The sequence below is a fragment of the Scyliorhinus torazame genome, chromosome 7 (assembly GCF_047496885.1).
Source record: "Scyliorhinus torazame isolate Kashiwa2021f chromosome 7, sScyTor2.1, whole genome shotgun sequence".
Taxonomy (NCBI): domain Eukaryota; kingdom Metazoa; phylum Chordata; class Chondrichthyes; order Carcharhiniformes; family Scyliorhinidae; genus Scyliorhinus; species Scyliorhinus torazame.
In genome coordinates this window covers 309,335,909-309,351,042 of record NC_092713.1, presented here as the reverse complement: position 1 = coordinate 309,351,042, position 15,134 = coordinate 309,335,909, and the positions used below count along the sequence as shown (strand labels likewise).

Below are 15,134 nucleotides of genomic sequence, written 5' to 3'. Positions count from 1 at the left end.
ACGCACGTAAAGCCACACTACCGTTCAAAATCGTAGGCTCCTCAAAGGACTCTCTGCTCGGCGCGCAGGCGTGCAAAATCCTCCACCTCGTTCGGCGTGTACACTCTCTCTCTCCAGAAGGCACGTCCGATTTCCCAGATGCAGACTTTAGGGTGCAGCTCAACTCAATCCTCACGCACAACCAGGATGTTTTCGAGGGCATGGGTACACTGCCCTACACGTACAAAATCCGGCTTAAACAGGACGCCACCCCGGTAGTTCACGCACCTCGCAGGGTCCCAGCACCCCTCAAGGACCGCCTCAAGCAGCAGCTGCGGGACCTTCAGGACCAAGGAGTGCTTTCCCGGGTAACGGAGCCGACTCCATGGGTCAGCTCCATGGTGTGCGTCAAGAAGCCTTCCGGCGAGCTCCGGATCTGTATAGACCCGAAAGACTTAAATCGCAACATAATGAGGGAACACTACCCCATATCCAAACGTGAGGAGATCACGTGCGAGATGGCTCGGGCAAAAATATTCACCAAGCTTGATGCCTCAAAGGGCTTCTGGCAGATTCAATTGGATCAGTCCAGCAGGATGCTGTGCACTTTCAACACTCCATTTGGCAGATACTGCTACAATAGGATGCCATTTGGCACCATATCGGCCTCTGAAGTGTTCCATCGCATCATGGAACAGATGATGGAGGGCATCGAAGGGGTGCGTGTCTATGTAGACAACATCATTATTTGGTCCACCACACCACAGGAGCACATCAGTCGCCTCCAGCGCGTCTTTAAGCAGATACGAGACCAGGGCCTGCATCTTAACTGAGCCAAATGCTCTTTTGGACAAACCGAGCTGAAGTTCCTGGGGGACCACATCTCCCAGTTGGGGGTGCGGCCGGATGCCGACAAGGTGGCAGCCATCACGGCCATGCAGAAGCCGACAGACAAGAAGGCGGTGCTACGCTTTCTCGGAATGGTCAACTTCCTGGGGAAGTTCATTCCTAACCTCGCTTCCCACACCACAGCTCTCCGGCACCTTGTCAGGAAGACAACTGAATTCCAGTGGCTTCCCACCCACCAGCGTGAATGGGAGGAGCTCAAGGTCAAGCTCACCACCGCCCCGGTACTGGTGTTCTTCGATCCTGCAAGGGAGACGAAGATCTCGACTGACGCCAGCCAGCCCGGCATTGGGGCGGTCCTCCTGCAACGGGGTGACGCCTCATCATGGGCCCCAGTCGCCTATGCGTCACGGGCCATGACTCCCACAGAGCAGTGCTATGCGCAGATTGAAAATGACTGCCCAGGCCTGTTGACTGGCGTTGACAAGTTCCACGACTATGTGTATGGCCTTCCCCAGTTCACCGTGGAGACTGACCATCGCCCGCTGGTTGGCATCATTCAAAAGGACCTCAATGATATGACCCCTCGCCTCCAGCGCATTCTGCTCAAACTCCGGAGGTACGACTTTCAACTTGTCTACACCCCGGGTAAGGACCTCATCATAGCAGACGCTCTGTCCAGGGCAGTCAACACGCCGTCCGACCCTGAGGGGTTCGTTTGCCAAGTTGACGCACATGTAGCCTTCACTTCTGCCAATCTGCCGGCCACTGATGCACGCTTGGCCCACATTCGACACGAGACTGCGGCCGACCCCCTTCTGCAACGTGTGATGCGCCACATGGCGGACGGGTGGCTCATGGGACAATGCCCACAGTTTTACAACGTTCGGGACGACTTGGCAGTCGTTGATGGTGTCCTCCTGAAGCTGGACCGCATCGTGATCCCACACAGCATGCACCGGCTTGTCTTAGAACAGCTGCACGAAGGCCATCTCGGCGTTGAGAAGTGCCGACGGAGGGCCCGAGAGGCTGTGTACTGGCCGGGAATAAGTGAGGATATTGCCAACACTTTGCTCAATTGCCCCACCTGTCAGCGGTTTCAGCCGGCACAACCATGTGAGACCCTTCAGCCCCATGAGTTTGTCACGTCTCCCTGGTCGAAGGTGGGCGTGGACCTGTTCCATGCGCTCGGCAGGGACTACATCATCATCATCGATTACTTTTCTAGCCATCCGGAGGTCATACGCCTGCACGACACCACGTCATCGGCTGTCATCCGGGCCTGCAAAGAGACCTTTGCTCGCCACGGCATTCCGCTCACCGTGATGTCAGACAATGGCCCCTGCTTCGCGAGTCAGGAATGGTCTTCCTTCGCCAGCTCATACAACTTCACACACGTGACGTCCAGTCCTCTACATCCTCAGTCGAATGGCAAAGCAGAAAAAGGGCGTCCATATCGTTAAAAGGCTCCTCTGCAAGGCTGCTGATGCAGGATCTGACTTCTGCCTCGCCTTGCTGGCCTATCGCTCGGCCCCACTGTCCACAGGCCTATCGCCGGCCCAGCTGCTTATGGGTCGCACCCTCAGGACCACTGTGCCGTCCATTCACGTCCCAGACCTCGACCATGCTCCGGTACTTCGGCGGCAACAGCGTGAGCAACACAAGGCGACACATGATGCTCGGGCGACTGATCTTCCTGCCCTGGCGCCTGGAGATAACGTCCGCATACACCTTCCGGAGGGCGGCTGGTCGACAACCACTGAGGTTCTCCGACAAATAGCTCCCTGCTCGTTCCTGGTTCGTCTGCCTGATGGCTCTATTCGCCGCCGCAATCGGCGTGCCCTTTGTCTGGTTCCGCACTCGCTACGTGATCTTGCACAGGTGCCATGCCCACCTGTTGTCCCTGTAATGGACTTTGTTGACCTTCCGGACACCCTGCATCCTCCTCACTCGATCGTGGCCCGGCCGTTCCTCAGCCGGTGGATCCTGACCCACCCTTGAGGCGGTCAACCCGAATTCATCGCCCACCTGAGAGACTTAATCCATGAACCTTTTCATATTGGACTCACTAACTTGTTCTGACATACTGTTTCAGACTTTTTGCCATACTGTTTAAGATTTTGTTATTGTTTGTTAATGACATTGGTTTCGTTCTTGGTGTAACATAGTTAGTTTCTGCACCTGGCACCTGCCTGTGTATAAAGTATAGCCACATGTACATATTGTTGTAAATATTGCACACACATGATTAGATGCACTCACCACAGTTCTTTATTTATTATCATGTAGGCACATATTCTTTGCGAAAAGGGGGGATGTCATGATATTTAGATCAGCATATCATGGTGCAATCACACACACACTGATGGACATGCAGTAGGACCAACCAACACACACACAACATCGCAGCCAATCACCAGTGAGAGCACATGCACTATAAAAACGGGACACTACAGTTCCCGCTCATTCCAGCAGCAGCCAGCTCAGAGCACCGAGCTCAGAGCCTGCCACTCAGACATTCACCATGTGCTGAGTGCCTCACCCAGATAGTAATAGGACAGGGTCCACAGATTAGCTGGTAATGCACGTACCCAAGTTAGCAGTGTGCTGTAATAGTTAAGTGGTAAATAAAATTGAGTTACACCATCTTCAGCTGTGTTGGATCGGTTGTACATCAGAACACCCAACACAACACAGGCTTCAACCAGATCAGGTCGATCCATTTTAAGAAAATGGTGAAGTTCGGACTGCTGTATCCGGCCCGTCTCTGCGTCACGAACAAGGAACAGCACTTTTATTTTTTGAGTCGCCGGAGGATGCGCTGGACTTAGTGATAAGGAAAGGACTGGCGTTGGACTGAGAACTTTTGAACTTTGCTGCAACGTTCATTTTTTTTTGTTCTTTAAAAAAGTTTCTTGTTTTTCATTTTATGGGGTCAGAGGAGACGCAAACTGAGGAGCTGAAGCACAAGTGGGAGGAGGAGCTGGGAGGAGAGATAGAGGATGGTCTGTGGGCGGATGCATTGAGTAGAGTCAACGCGTCCGCAACATGTGCCAGGCTCAGCGATACAATTCAAGGTCGTTCATAGGGCTCACATGACAGTGGCCCGGATGAGCAGATTCTTTGGGGCGGAAGACAGGTGTGCAAAATGTGCGGGAGGACCGGCGAACCATGTCCACATGTCCTGGACATGTCCGAAGCTTAGGGGATTCTGGCAGGGGTTTGCAGATGTCATGTCCACGGTGTTAAAAACAAGGGTGGCACCGAGTCCAGAGGTGGCGATTTTTGGGGTGTTGGAAGATCCGGGAATCCAGGAGGAGAAAGAGGCAGACGTTCTGGCCTTTGCTTCCCTGGTAGCCCGGGGACGGATACTATTAGTTTGGAGGGACTCAAGGCCCCCGAAGTCGGATACCTGGCTATCGGACATGGCTAGCTTTCTCTGTTTGGAGAAAATCAAGTTCGCCTTGAGAGGGTCACTGTTAGGGTTCACCCAGAGGTGGCAACCATTCGTCGACTTCTTCGCGGAAAATTAATCGTCAGCAGAAGGGGGGGGGGGGGGAGTTTAGGTTAGCTTAGAGTAGGGGGTTAATAAAGGTGGGACCTGTAAGGGAGGGAGACGGCTTTTGCACTATGTTTATAGTTTCATGTACATTGTTTATTTTGTTGTTGTTATAATATAAAAAATACCTCAATAAAGTGTTTATTAAAAAAGTGAGCTAAACCGCCCCCCCCCGAAGTTAGTATTGGCAGACACTTAAGGAGATAGAACATAGAACATACAGTGCAGCAGGAGGCCATTCGGCCCATCGAGTCGGCACCGACTCACTTAGGCCCTCACTCCCAACCTATCCCCTGAACCCAATAACCTTTTTCTGGACGCAAAGGGCAATTTATCATGGCTAATCCACCTAACCTGCACATCTTTGGACTGTGGGAGGAAACCGGAGCACCCGGAGGAAACCCACGCAGACACGGGGAGAACGTGCAGACTCCACACAGACAGTGACCCAGTGGGAAATCGAACCTGGGACCCTGGCGCTGTGAAGCAACAGTGCTAACCACTATGTCACCAACCGCCCAATACTTTGATCCATGCTCCAATGAACCAGTCTCCATGGTGATCAGGTTGGGGAAGGGAGGCAGGGTGGGGGGTGTTGGGAAGGAGGGTTCAGTGAGGGCACATCCTCATTGACCGAGCGGTGTATGTGACAAAATTGGTTTTCTGAATCCCAGCTCCCACCATACATCCCGGTGCACCTGGGGATTGGGATTATTGGAAAATCATGAATAATTCCTGAAAACTGCAGGAAGGGCTCCTGTGATTTCCTAATGTGTCCCCCAATGTTCCATGCCGGGAGCACATTCCCGACCGAGCAGCTAGTGGGCTGCCAGGTTTAAATGAGCTGAATGCCTTTGCCTCATTCCGTACTCCCTTGGGGCAGCACGGTGGCGCAGTGGGTTAGCACTGCTATCTCAGGGCGCCGAGGTCCCAGGTTCGATCCCGGCTCTGGGTTACTGTTCGTGTGGACTTTGCACATCCTCCCCGTGTTTGCGTGAGTTTCACCCCCACAACCCAGAGATGTGCAGGGTAGGTGGATTGACCACGCTAAATTGCCCCTTAATTGGAAAAAATGAATTGGGCACTCTAAATCTTTTTTTAAAAATTCTGTACTCCCTTATCGCCTGAGACTAACTTTAATCCTCTCGACACATAGCAGAGTGCTGCACCATTCCATTCTGACCTTGATCGTGTCTACGCGGCAGCAATGAAGAGGAGGTCAAAGTTGGCAGAAGATAATGCTGCTTTAGTACAGGGAGAACTAATGAGGATGGAGCGAGAATTGCAACTACAAGAGGTAGGCTTGGATTTAACTTTTAAAAAAATATTTTTATTCTCCTTTTTCACATTTTCTCCCAAATTTACACCCACCCACAATAAACAATAATCAGTAACAAATATGTCCATCCCCATATCAATAACAACGATCCCATCCTCCCACCAAACCCCAAACATTAGCCCGCATGTTCACACAAATGACCAAAAGGAATCAGGAATCACCCATAGTCACCATTAACACACACAGTCCCCCTCCCCCCAACCCTAATGTTCGATGTTATCCAGTTCTTGGAAGTGCATAATGAATAACGCCCATGACTTGTAGAACCCCTCCATCCTTCCCCTCAGTTCAAACTTAACCTTCTCAAGTGTTAAGAATTCCAGCAGGTCCCCCCCGCCAGGCCAGGGCACAGGGTGGGGAGGTTGCTCTCCGACCTATCAGGATCTGCCTTCGGGCGATCAACGAAGCGAAGGCTACAACATCTGCCTCCGCACCCGTCTCCAACCCCGGCTGGTCCGACACCCCCGAATATGGCCTCCGGGGAACCCGGGGGCTTGGATTTAACTTCTGAACCTTGCAAAAGAACTTTGATGAAAGAATTTACATTTTCTCTTTAATTACAGTAATTTCTGTACTTTTATGTTTCTGCCCAATCTTTGATGCCTCATAGTCCAGACATATTAAAGATTTAGTGAATCTTACAGTGCAAAAAAACATTCAGTCCATTGTGCTATTGTACTAATTCCTTGAATAAACTGTTCAATTATCGCCCTCCACTGCCCTTTTCCCAAAGCTCTGCAATATATTTTCCTTTTCAAGTATTTATCCAAATATCTTTTGAAAGTTGCCGAATGTGCTTTCCCTGCTCTTTCAGACAGTGCATTCCACATCAGAAGCAGTTCACTGCATTAAAACATTCTTCCCATTTTGTCTCTTTTATTTTTCCTGCCTTGAATCTGCTTACTGGCACTACTGCCTCTGCCAATCATTTCTTCCCAATCCCTCTATTAACGCACTTCAACGTTTTGAACACACCCATTAAATCTCGCATGATTCTTCTTCACGGACAATCCCAGCTTCTCTAATCTGCCCACACAACTGAAGTCCCTCAGCCCTGGTCCCATTCTGGAAGCACAGGAGAAGATGTGAAGATAAGATTTACAAGAGTGTTACCAGAAGTGAGAGGCTACAACACTTGGAAAAGATTGAACCAGCTGGGGACACCTTTCTCCAGAAAAGACAAGACTGGGAGCGTAGCATGGTAGAGGTCATTAAAATTATGAAGGGTCTCCATAGGTTAGATATACTGACAATGTTTCCAATTGTGGGAGATGGAAACTAAGGGCCATAATTATAAGAAAACAACTAACAAATCCAACAAGGAACTCAGAAGAAACTTCTTTCCCCAGAATGGTTACAATTTGAAGCTTGCGACCACAGGGAATCGTTGTGATGAACAACATAGATACATAGAGGGAGAAGCTTGATTTACACATGAGAGGGAAAGGAATAGAAAGATATTCTGAAAGGGGGAGGTTGTTCTGTATACATTCCTCGTAAATGCCTACTTGTAGGAAAACTCTTTTTTTTTTTCTAAATTTAGATTACCCAATTAATTTTGTCCAATTAAGGGGCAATTTTAGCGTGGCCAATCCACCTACCCTGCACATCTTTGGGTTGTGGGGGCAAAACCCACGCAAACACGGGGAGAATGTGCAAACTCCACGCGGACGGTGACCCAGAGCCGGGATCGAACCTGGGACCTCGGCGCCGTGAGGCAGCAGGGCTAACCCACTGCGCCACCGTGCTGCCCCCACTTGTAGGAAATCTCTGACAGTGCCTAGATCCCTCACCTAGCTATGTTGCTACTGTGAGATTTGAGCCTTCTATTCCCCATAGGTCCAGGTTCCATGCATGTTTGAAGTTGGACACAATGGTCTCACTGAGCTCCTCTGTAACTCTGAAACTAAAAGGTGTCATCAGTGCTCTCAAAGCACAAACATACAGTTCAGCTTATCTTCAGCATACAACCATTCAGCCCATCGAGGAGTGAAATGGGTGGAAAGTATGCTTCAATTGTCCAAAACCTTGACCGAACCCCATCCGGTTTTGGCCATTGTACCTCATGAAGGATAATTAGCCTGGGAGGGAAGACAGTGCAGATTCACCAGAATGAGATTGGACCTAAGAGGGTTAAACTATGAGAGGGTTAAACAGGTCGCACGACACCTGGCTTGGAGTCCCTTGAATATAGAAGGTGATGAGGTGGTTTGGTCAAAGCAACACTGGAACCTAATAAAGTCAAAGGAGTATTTCCTAGTATCTCCTGGGGGTATAGGATGAGGGCAAATGGCAAGAAGGGGAAATGGGTGTGGGTACTGTTAAGGGCCAGGGTCTAGAGAATCCCAAAGTGTATCATGGAGTTCACCTGACCCACAACTTTTACTAGATTGTGGTATGGGGAGCACACGGCCCACTCTACAGGTGTGGTTCAACAGAAATGGAAAAGTATTTTTTAAAGCAAAACAATGTTTATTGTATGAATTCAAGTTAACCTTTTTAAAACATACAGTGAACATCTTAGCAACCATCAATTCAAATACAACCCCCAAAGAATACAACACTAAGTAATACTTTAAGCTTTCTTTTTAACATCCATAAGACTTAAAACACCTTTTACCAGAAGCACATGTGGTTTACATTCACTGCTGAGAACATTTATAATTCTGAATTCACCAAATGATCAAGAGATAGTCTTTTCATGGCAGAGAGATCAACAGTACACCTGCTCTGTCTGGCTTCAGCTCCAACACTGAAAACGAAACTAAAACACACCCTGCAGCAAACAGCCTAAAATGAAAGTAAAAAGCTGACAGACAGCCCAGCTCCACCTACTCTCTGACATCACTGCAGTGATAAACACCCATTTCTTAAAGGTATTCTCACTACAGATACTTATAAACACACCCATTTATAAACACCCATTTCTTAAAGGTACTCTCACCTGACAGGACTGTTGTGAGAAGGGCGTGAGGCTCTGTGCTGGGAGCAGGGATTCAGAAACGCGGTTCCATATGTACAAATCTGGGGTAAAGTCAGTGAGACCATGCTCGCAGGGAGCCTTACTCAGGTGAAGACAAATCAGAGATCTGGCCAAGGAGGTCTCTATGTCTGACACATCCAATTGCAACTTTCCTGTCACTTAAATCTGTTTTCGTTCTGGACTCCCTCTGAATGAGGTGTCACAGTAGGTGTGCAATACCAGTGGGTGTTCTGCACTATATGCACTGTGGGAAATTTGGCCAGTTGGATAACGAACTGGCTAACCGATAGAAGTCAGAGAGTGGTGGTGGATGGCAAATATTCAGCCTGGATCCCAGTTACCAGTGGCGTACCGCAGGGATCAGTTCTGGGTCCTCTGCTGTTTGTGATTTTCATTAATGACTTGGATGAGGGAGTTGAAGGGTGGGTCAGTAAATTTGCAGATGATACGAAGATTGGTGGAGTTGTGGATAGTAAGGAGGGCTGTTGTCGGCTGCAAAGAGACATAGATAGGATGCAGAGCTGGGCTGAGAAGTGGCAGATGGAGTTTAACCCTGAAAAGTGTGAGGTTGTCCATTTTGGAAGGACAAATATGAATGCGGAATACAGGGTTAACGGTAGAGTTCTTGGCAATGTGGAGGAGCAGAGAGATCTTGGGGTCTATGTTCATACATCTTTGAAAGTTGCCACTCAAGTGGATAGAGCTGTGAAGAAGGCCTATGGTGTGCTCGCGTTCATTAACAGAGGGATTGAATTTAAGAGCCGTGAGGTGATGATGCAGCTGTACAAAACTTTGGTAAGGCCACATTTGGAGTACTGTGTACAGTTCTGGTCGCCTCATTTTAGGAAGGATGTGGAAGCTTTGGAAAAGGTGCAAAGAAGATTTACCAGGATGTTGCCTGGAATGGAGAGTAGGTCTTACGAGGAAAGGTTGAGGGTGCTAGGCCTTTTCTCATTAGAACGGAGAAGGATGAGGGGCGACTTGATAAGAGGTTTATAAGATGATCAGGGGAATAGATAGAGTAGACAGTCAGAGACTTTTTCCCCGGGTGGAACAAACCATTACAAGGGGACATAAATTTAAGGTGAAAGGTGGAAGATATAGGAGGGATATCAGAGGTAGGTTCTTTACCCAGAGAGTAGTGGGGGCATGGAATGCACTGCCTGTGGAAGTAGTTGAGTCGGAAACATTAGGGACCTTCAAGCAGCTATTGGATAGGTACATGGATTACGGTTAAATGATATAGTGTAGATTTATTTGTTCTCAAGGGCAGCACGGTAGCATTGTGGATAGCACAATTGCTTCACAGCTCCAGGGTCCCAGGTTCGATTCCGGCTTGGGTCACTGACTGTGCGGAGTCTGCACGTCCTCCCCGTGTCTGCGTGGGTTTCCTCCGGGTGCTCCGGTTTCCTCCCACAATCCAAAGATGTGCAGGTTAGGTGAATTGGCCAATGATAAATTGCCCTTAATGTCCAAATTGACCTTGGTGTTGGGTGAAGGTGTTGAGTTTGGGTAGGGTGCTCTTTCCAAGAGCCGGTGCAGACTCAAAGGGCCGAATGGCCTCCTTCTGCACTGTAAATTCAATGATAATCTATGATTAATCTAGGACAAAGGTTCGGCACAACATCGTGGGCCGAAGGGCCTGTTCTGTGCTGTATTTTCTATGTTCTATGTTCTATTTTCTATGTAACTCACCAAGCTTCCTACGGCAGGACCTTTCAAACCCACGACCACTGGAAGGGCAAGGCCAGCAGATAGCTAGAAACACGACCAGCTGGAGGTTTCCCTTCAAGCCGCTCACCACACCGACTTGGAAATATATCGGCCGTTCCTTCACTGTCACTGGGTCAAAATCGTAGAACTCCCTCCCTAACAGCACAGTGGGTGTCCCTACACCTCAGGGAATGCAGCGGTTCAAGGCGGCAACTCACCACCACCTTTTCAAGGGCAATTAGGGATGGGCAATAAATGCTGGTCGAACCAGCGAAGTTCACATCCTTAGAATGAATAAAACAAAACATTTTGAACTCTACGGATTAAGTATTCAGGTGGCAATGTCATAGTCATACAGACACAGAGTACAGAAGGGGCTCTTTGGCCCATCGAGTCTGCATTGATAAAACTACATTAAATCTGCACGAATCCCACTTCCTGACCCATAGCCGTGAATGTTACGACATTTCAAATGCTCATCCACGTACTTCAGCAAGTTTGTGAGGTTTCCCACCTTTACTACCCTCCCAGGCAGCGCATTCCACACTCCCACCACCCTCTGGAAGAAAAGGTTTTCCTCAAATCCTCTCAAAATCTCCTGCCCCTCACCTTAAAATTCTGCCCTCTCATTATCGACCCTTCAACTAAGGGGGACAGCTGCTTCCTATCCGCCCTGTCCATATCTCTCAGAATCATATACAAATCAATCAGGTCCCCCCCTCAGCCATCTCTGCTCTAAAGCAAACAAGCCCAGCCTATCCAGCCTCTCTTCGTAGCTCAGATACTCCATCCCAGGCAGCAACCTGGTGAATCTCCTCTGCACCCTCTCCAGTGCAATCACATCCTTCCTAGAGTGAGGCGACCAGAACTGAGCACAGTACTCCAGCTGTGGCCTAACCAAAGTTTTGTACAGCTCCGACATAACCTCCCTGCTCTTATAATCTATGCCATGACTGATAAAAGCAAGTGTCCCGTATGCCTTCTTAACCACCCTGTTAACCTGTTCTCCCACCTTCAGCGATCTGTGGTCAAGGACTGAGCTTCCTAGTGTCCTGCCATTCATTGAATATTCCCTTGTCTTGTTACTCCTTCCAATGTTCATCACCTCATATTTTTCAGGGTTAAATTCCATCTGCCATTGATCTGCCCACCTGACCAAACTGTCTACACCTTCCTGCAACCTCAGACCTTTTTCCTCGCTATCAGCCAGCCAGCCAATCTTAATGCCACCTGCAAACTTACTTTTCATCCCCCCCACAGTCTCCTCTACATCATTCATATATATTACGAGATCTAGTACTGATCCCTGTGGTACGCCACTGGACACCAGGAACACAAGCAGCCTTCGACCACCACCCTCTGTCTCCTACCACTAAGCTAGTTTTGGATCCAACTTGCCAAGTTACCCTGGATCCCATGGGCTTTTACCTTCTTTATCAGTCTCCCATGTGGGACCTTGTCAAAGGCTTTGCTGAAACCCATATAAACTACATTAACTGCACTACCCTTATCTATACAACTGATCACCTACTCGAAAAATTCAATCAAATTTGTGAGGCGTGACCGCCCTCTGACAAAGCCATGCTGACTATCCCTGATCAAACCTTGTCTCTCCAAGTGGAGATTAATTTCCTCCTTCAGAATTTTCTCCAACAGTTTCTCTACCATTGAGACTCACTGGTCTGTGATTCTCCAGCTTATCTCTACCACCCTTCTCGAAAAGTGGAACCACACCAGCTTTGGCCAGTCCTCTGGTTCCTGCAGTGTGGCCAGAGAGGAATGAAGAATTTGAGTTACAGCGCCTGTAATTTCCTCCCCTGCCTTCCACAGCAGTAAAATGTTCATCTTAACCGCCTGCGCCCGGCCTGCCAACCATCGGGGAAGACTGTCCCACCTCGATAGATCCGCCTTGCGGTCCTGTTTTGCAATCTCCTTCCTAGCTCCTGAAAACCCGCTTTCAGGACCTCATCGCCTTTCCTACCTAAGTCATTATTCCAACCTGGACCACAACCTCCGGCTGATCACCTTCTCCCAGAAGAATGTCCTGCAGCCGCTCCATGACATCCTTGACCCTGGCACCAGGGAGGCAACAGACCATGCTGGAGTCACAACTACGGCCAACCCTGTCTGTTGCCCTAACAAATGAATCCCCTATCTCCACTGCTCTTTCCTTCTCTGACTCCCCTCCTATATGGCCGAGCAGTCAGTGGTTCCACAAACCTGGCTCTGAGGGGGACAAATGACGATGATCTTGTCAGCGAGACCCAGAATTGAATTTTTTAAAACTAACAGAGCGAAGAGTTGATATGCCCGCTGAAACTGGGCATCCCAGTGCTCATAAACCAATCAGATCAGCGGTATTATATTGCGTCCATTTACTCTTGGAACACTACATAGCGGGAACTTTTAAATATTTTCATTTGAGATTTTCCATTTTACAATAAATTTCTCACAAAACGCACATTACCCACAGCAGATGGTACACGAACCCAACAAGACAAAACCCCCAGTCAATCGCGTAAAGTGGCCATAGTCCCAGATGACCATAGGCTGCTTTGCCCTTTGAGAGGGGAGAGCTGGCTGGTGGTGATTTAACCTGAGGGTCACCACACCTCAGGCGAGGGGCAGGGTTGAGAAGCCGGGGTCTTCATGAATAACCTCAGCCGGGAGGGGAATTGAACCCACGCTGCTGGTCTCGTTCCGCATCACGAATCAGCTGTCCAGCCAACTGAGCTAAATATGAGGTCATCCGCTTTCCCTCTCAGATTTAGGGCGACACAGTGGTTAGCACTGATGCCTCACAGCTCCAGGGGCCCGGGTTCAATTCCGACCTTGGGTGACGGTCTGTGTGGAGTTTGCACATTCCTCCGTGTCTGCCTGGGTTTCCTCCGCGTGCTCTGGTTCCCTCCCACAGTCCAAAGATGTGCAGGTTAGGTGGATTGGCCATGCTAATTTGCCCCTTAGTGTCCAAACATGTGTAGGTTAGGTTAAGGGGTTCTTGGGATCGGGCGGGGGAGTGGGCATGGGTGGAGTGCTCTTTCAGAGGGTCGGTGCAGTCTTGATGGGCCGAATGGCCCCCTTCTGCACGGTAGGGATTCTATGATTCTTATTCTTCCCCGCCACCACCGGTCACTGTACCTCGACAAAGCCGCCTCCACCCCCTTCAACACCTCGCCATGCTCATTCACAGCTTCCGAAGTCCTCTCCAACCTTTCATGGACAGGACCCAACATCTCCCCAATCAATTTACAGAGAGTATTGAACATCATTCTCCATTGCTTCTCGAAATGCTTTTCAAATTCAGTAGCTAGTACCCCAGTTAGCATATCTGCCATGATCAGGGTGGCCACAAGCACAGGAGCCGCCGTCCCCATCTTCTCTGTTGGAGCCTCCGGGTGAAGCCTCTGAGTCGATTGAAGAGTTTCCACCCGCAGACCTTTTAGATTTAGTCTTTTTTGGCATACTCCCACACTAGGACCCCTCTACTTTCTTTTGGGAAGAGTTTGTCCAGCAAAAGGCCCGGGAACCACGCAAAAAGGGCCATAAATCAGGTACCCTGACGGGAGCGACCAAGTGCACGACCTCCTCCCACAGGCCGCCACCGGAAGTCCTTCCAAGCGGGGACTTAACAGCCAACCCATGTGGACTGGGACTGGGGTCACCTCCAGGCCAGGTCAGCCAGGGCTGGCAGCTTTCGCTGGTGGAACGATCTGAGTGAACTAGTTGGAATTTTACAGCAATCCAACTTTTCAGGGTCATTTTCCGGAATGACCAGCTCGGAAAAGACCAGGTTCTGAAGTGTAATTGTCACTGATTGCGCACGGGACTGCGAGTTAATAACTCTGGATTGCTCGTCCAATATTCCAACACTGTCCTGGCTCCCCCCCCCCCCCCCCCCCCCCAATCTGTTTCCCAATATTCTACTGCCTGAATCCAAACTTGTACCGAGTCCCAGGATAGTCCCCGGTCTGGGAAAGCCATAGAATCTTTGTCTTAATGTCTCCTCCTTTGGCTCAGTATCCACCTTTGCCTGATTGCGCTCCTGTGAGGCACACAGGCGCTATATGAATGCAAACTATTTTTGTTATAATCCAGTATCGTAACTCCTTGCCCGTGGCACTCAGGGCACTCGTGACGGTTGCGAATGCCTCATTGGGGGGAGGGACCTGGAGTGGGCACAGCTTCCCTTTCAACGCACCTGGGCTGAGATAAGTCGCTGAACTCTTTTGCAGGCTGGCAGCACAGTGACAGCCGGTGCGGCTGCGAGACTGAGGAGGGAACGCGAGGTGGTGGTCTTACAACTGGTGGCTCTCAGGAGGGAGAAGAAGGAGGCCGAGAAAGATTTGCAGAGCATGCATCAGAACTACAAAACTGAGCTGGAGAATCAGAAACTCCAGGCTCTCCAGGTCAGCATTTAAAAGAGGAATTAGAATTTGTGAAGTTGTCTTTGAAAAAAAAGATAGAGGCTTTGAAGGGAAATCTAGACAAATACATAAGGGCCGGATAAATAGTTAACGCCACTATTGGACTGGATTTGTTTATTGTCACGTGTACCGAGGTACAGTGAAAAGTATTTTTCTGCGAGCAGCTCAACAGATCATTAAGTACATGGGAAGAAAAGGGAATAAAAGAAAATACATAATAGGGCAACACAAGGTACACAATGTAACTACATAAGCACCGGCATCGGGTGAAGCATACAGGGTGTAGTGTTA

The 15,134-nt window shown here is 49.3% G+C and overlaps 1 protein-coding gene across 1 annotated transcript in view; it reads left to right on the top strand.

Moving 5' to 3' along the window:
- Window positions 1–15,134, top strand: part of golga6l9 (golgin A6 family like 9) — a 95,146-nt gene that overhangs the window by 72,024 nt on the left and 7,988 nt on the right. The window contains exons 12-13 of the mRNA XM_072512942.1: window positions 5,541–5,681; window positions 14,652–14,825. Of these exons, the coding sequence (XP_072369043.1) occupies window positions 5,541–5,681; window positions 14,652–14,825 (315 nt within the window). The remainder of the gene's footprint in view (window positions 1–5,540; window positions 5,682–14,651; window positions 14,826–15,134) is intronic.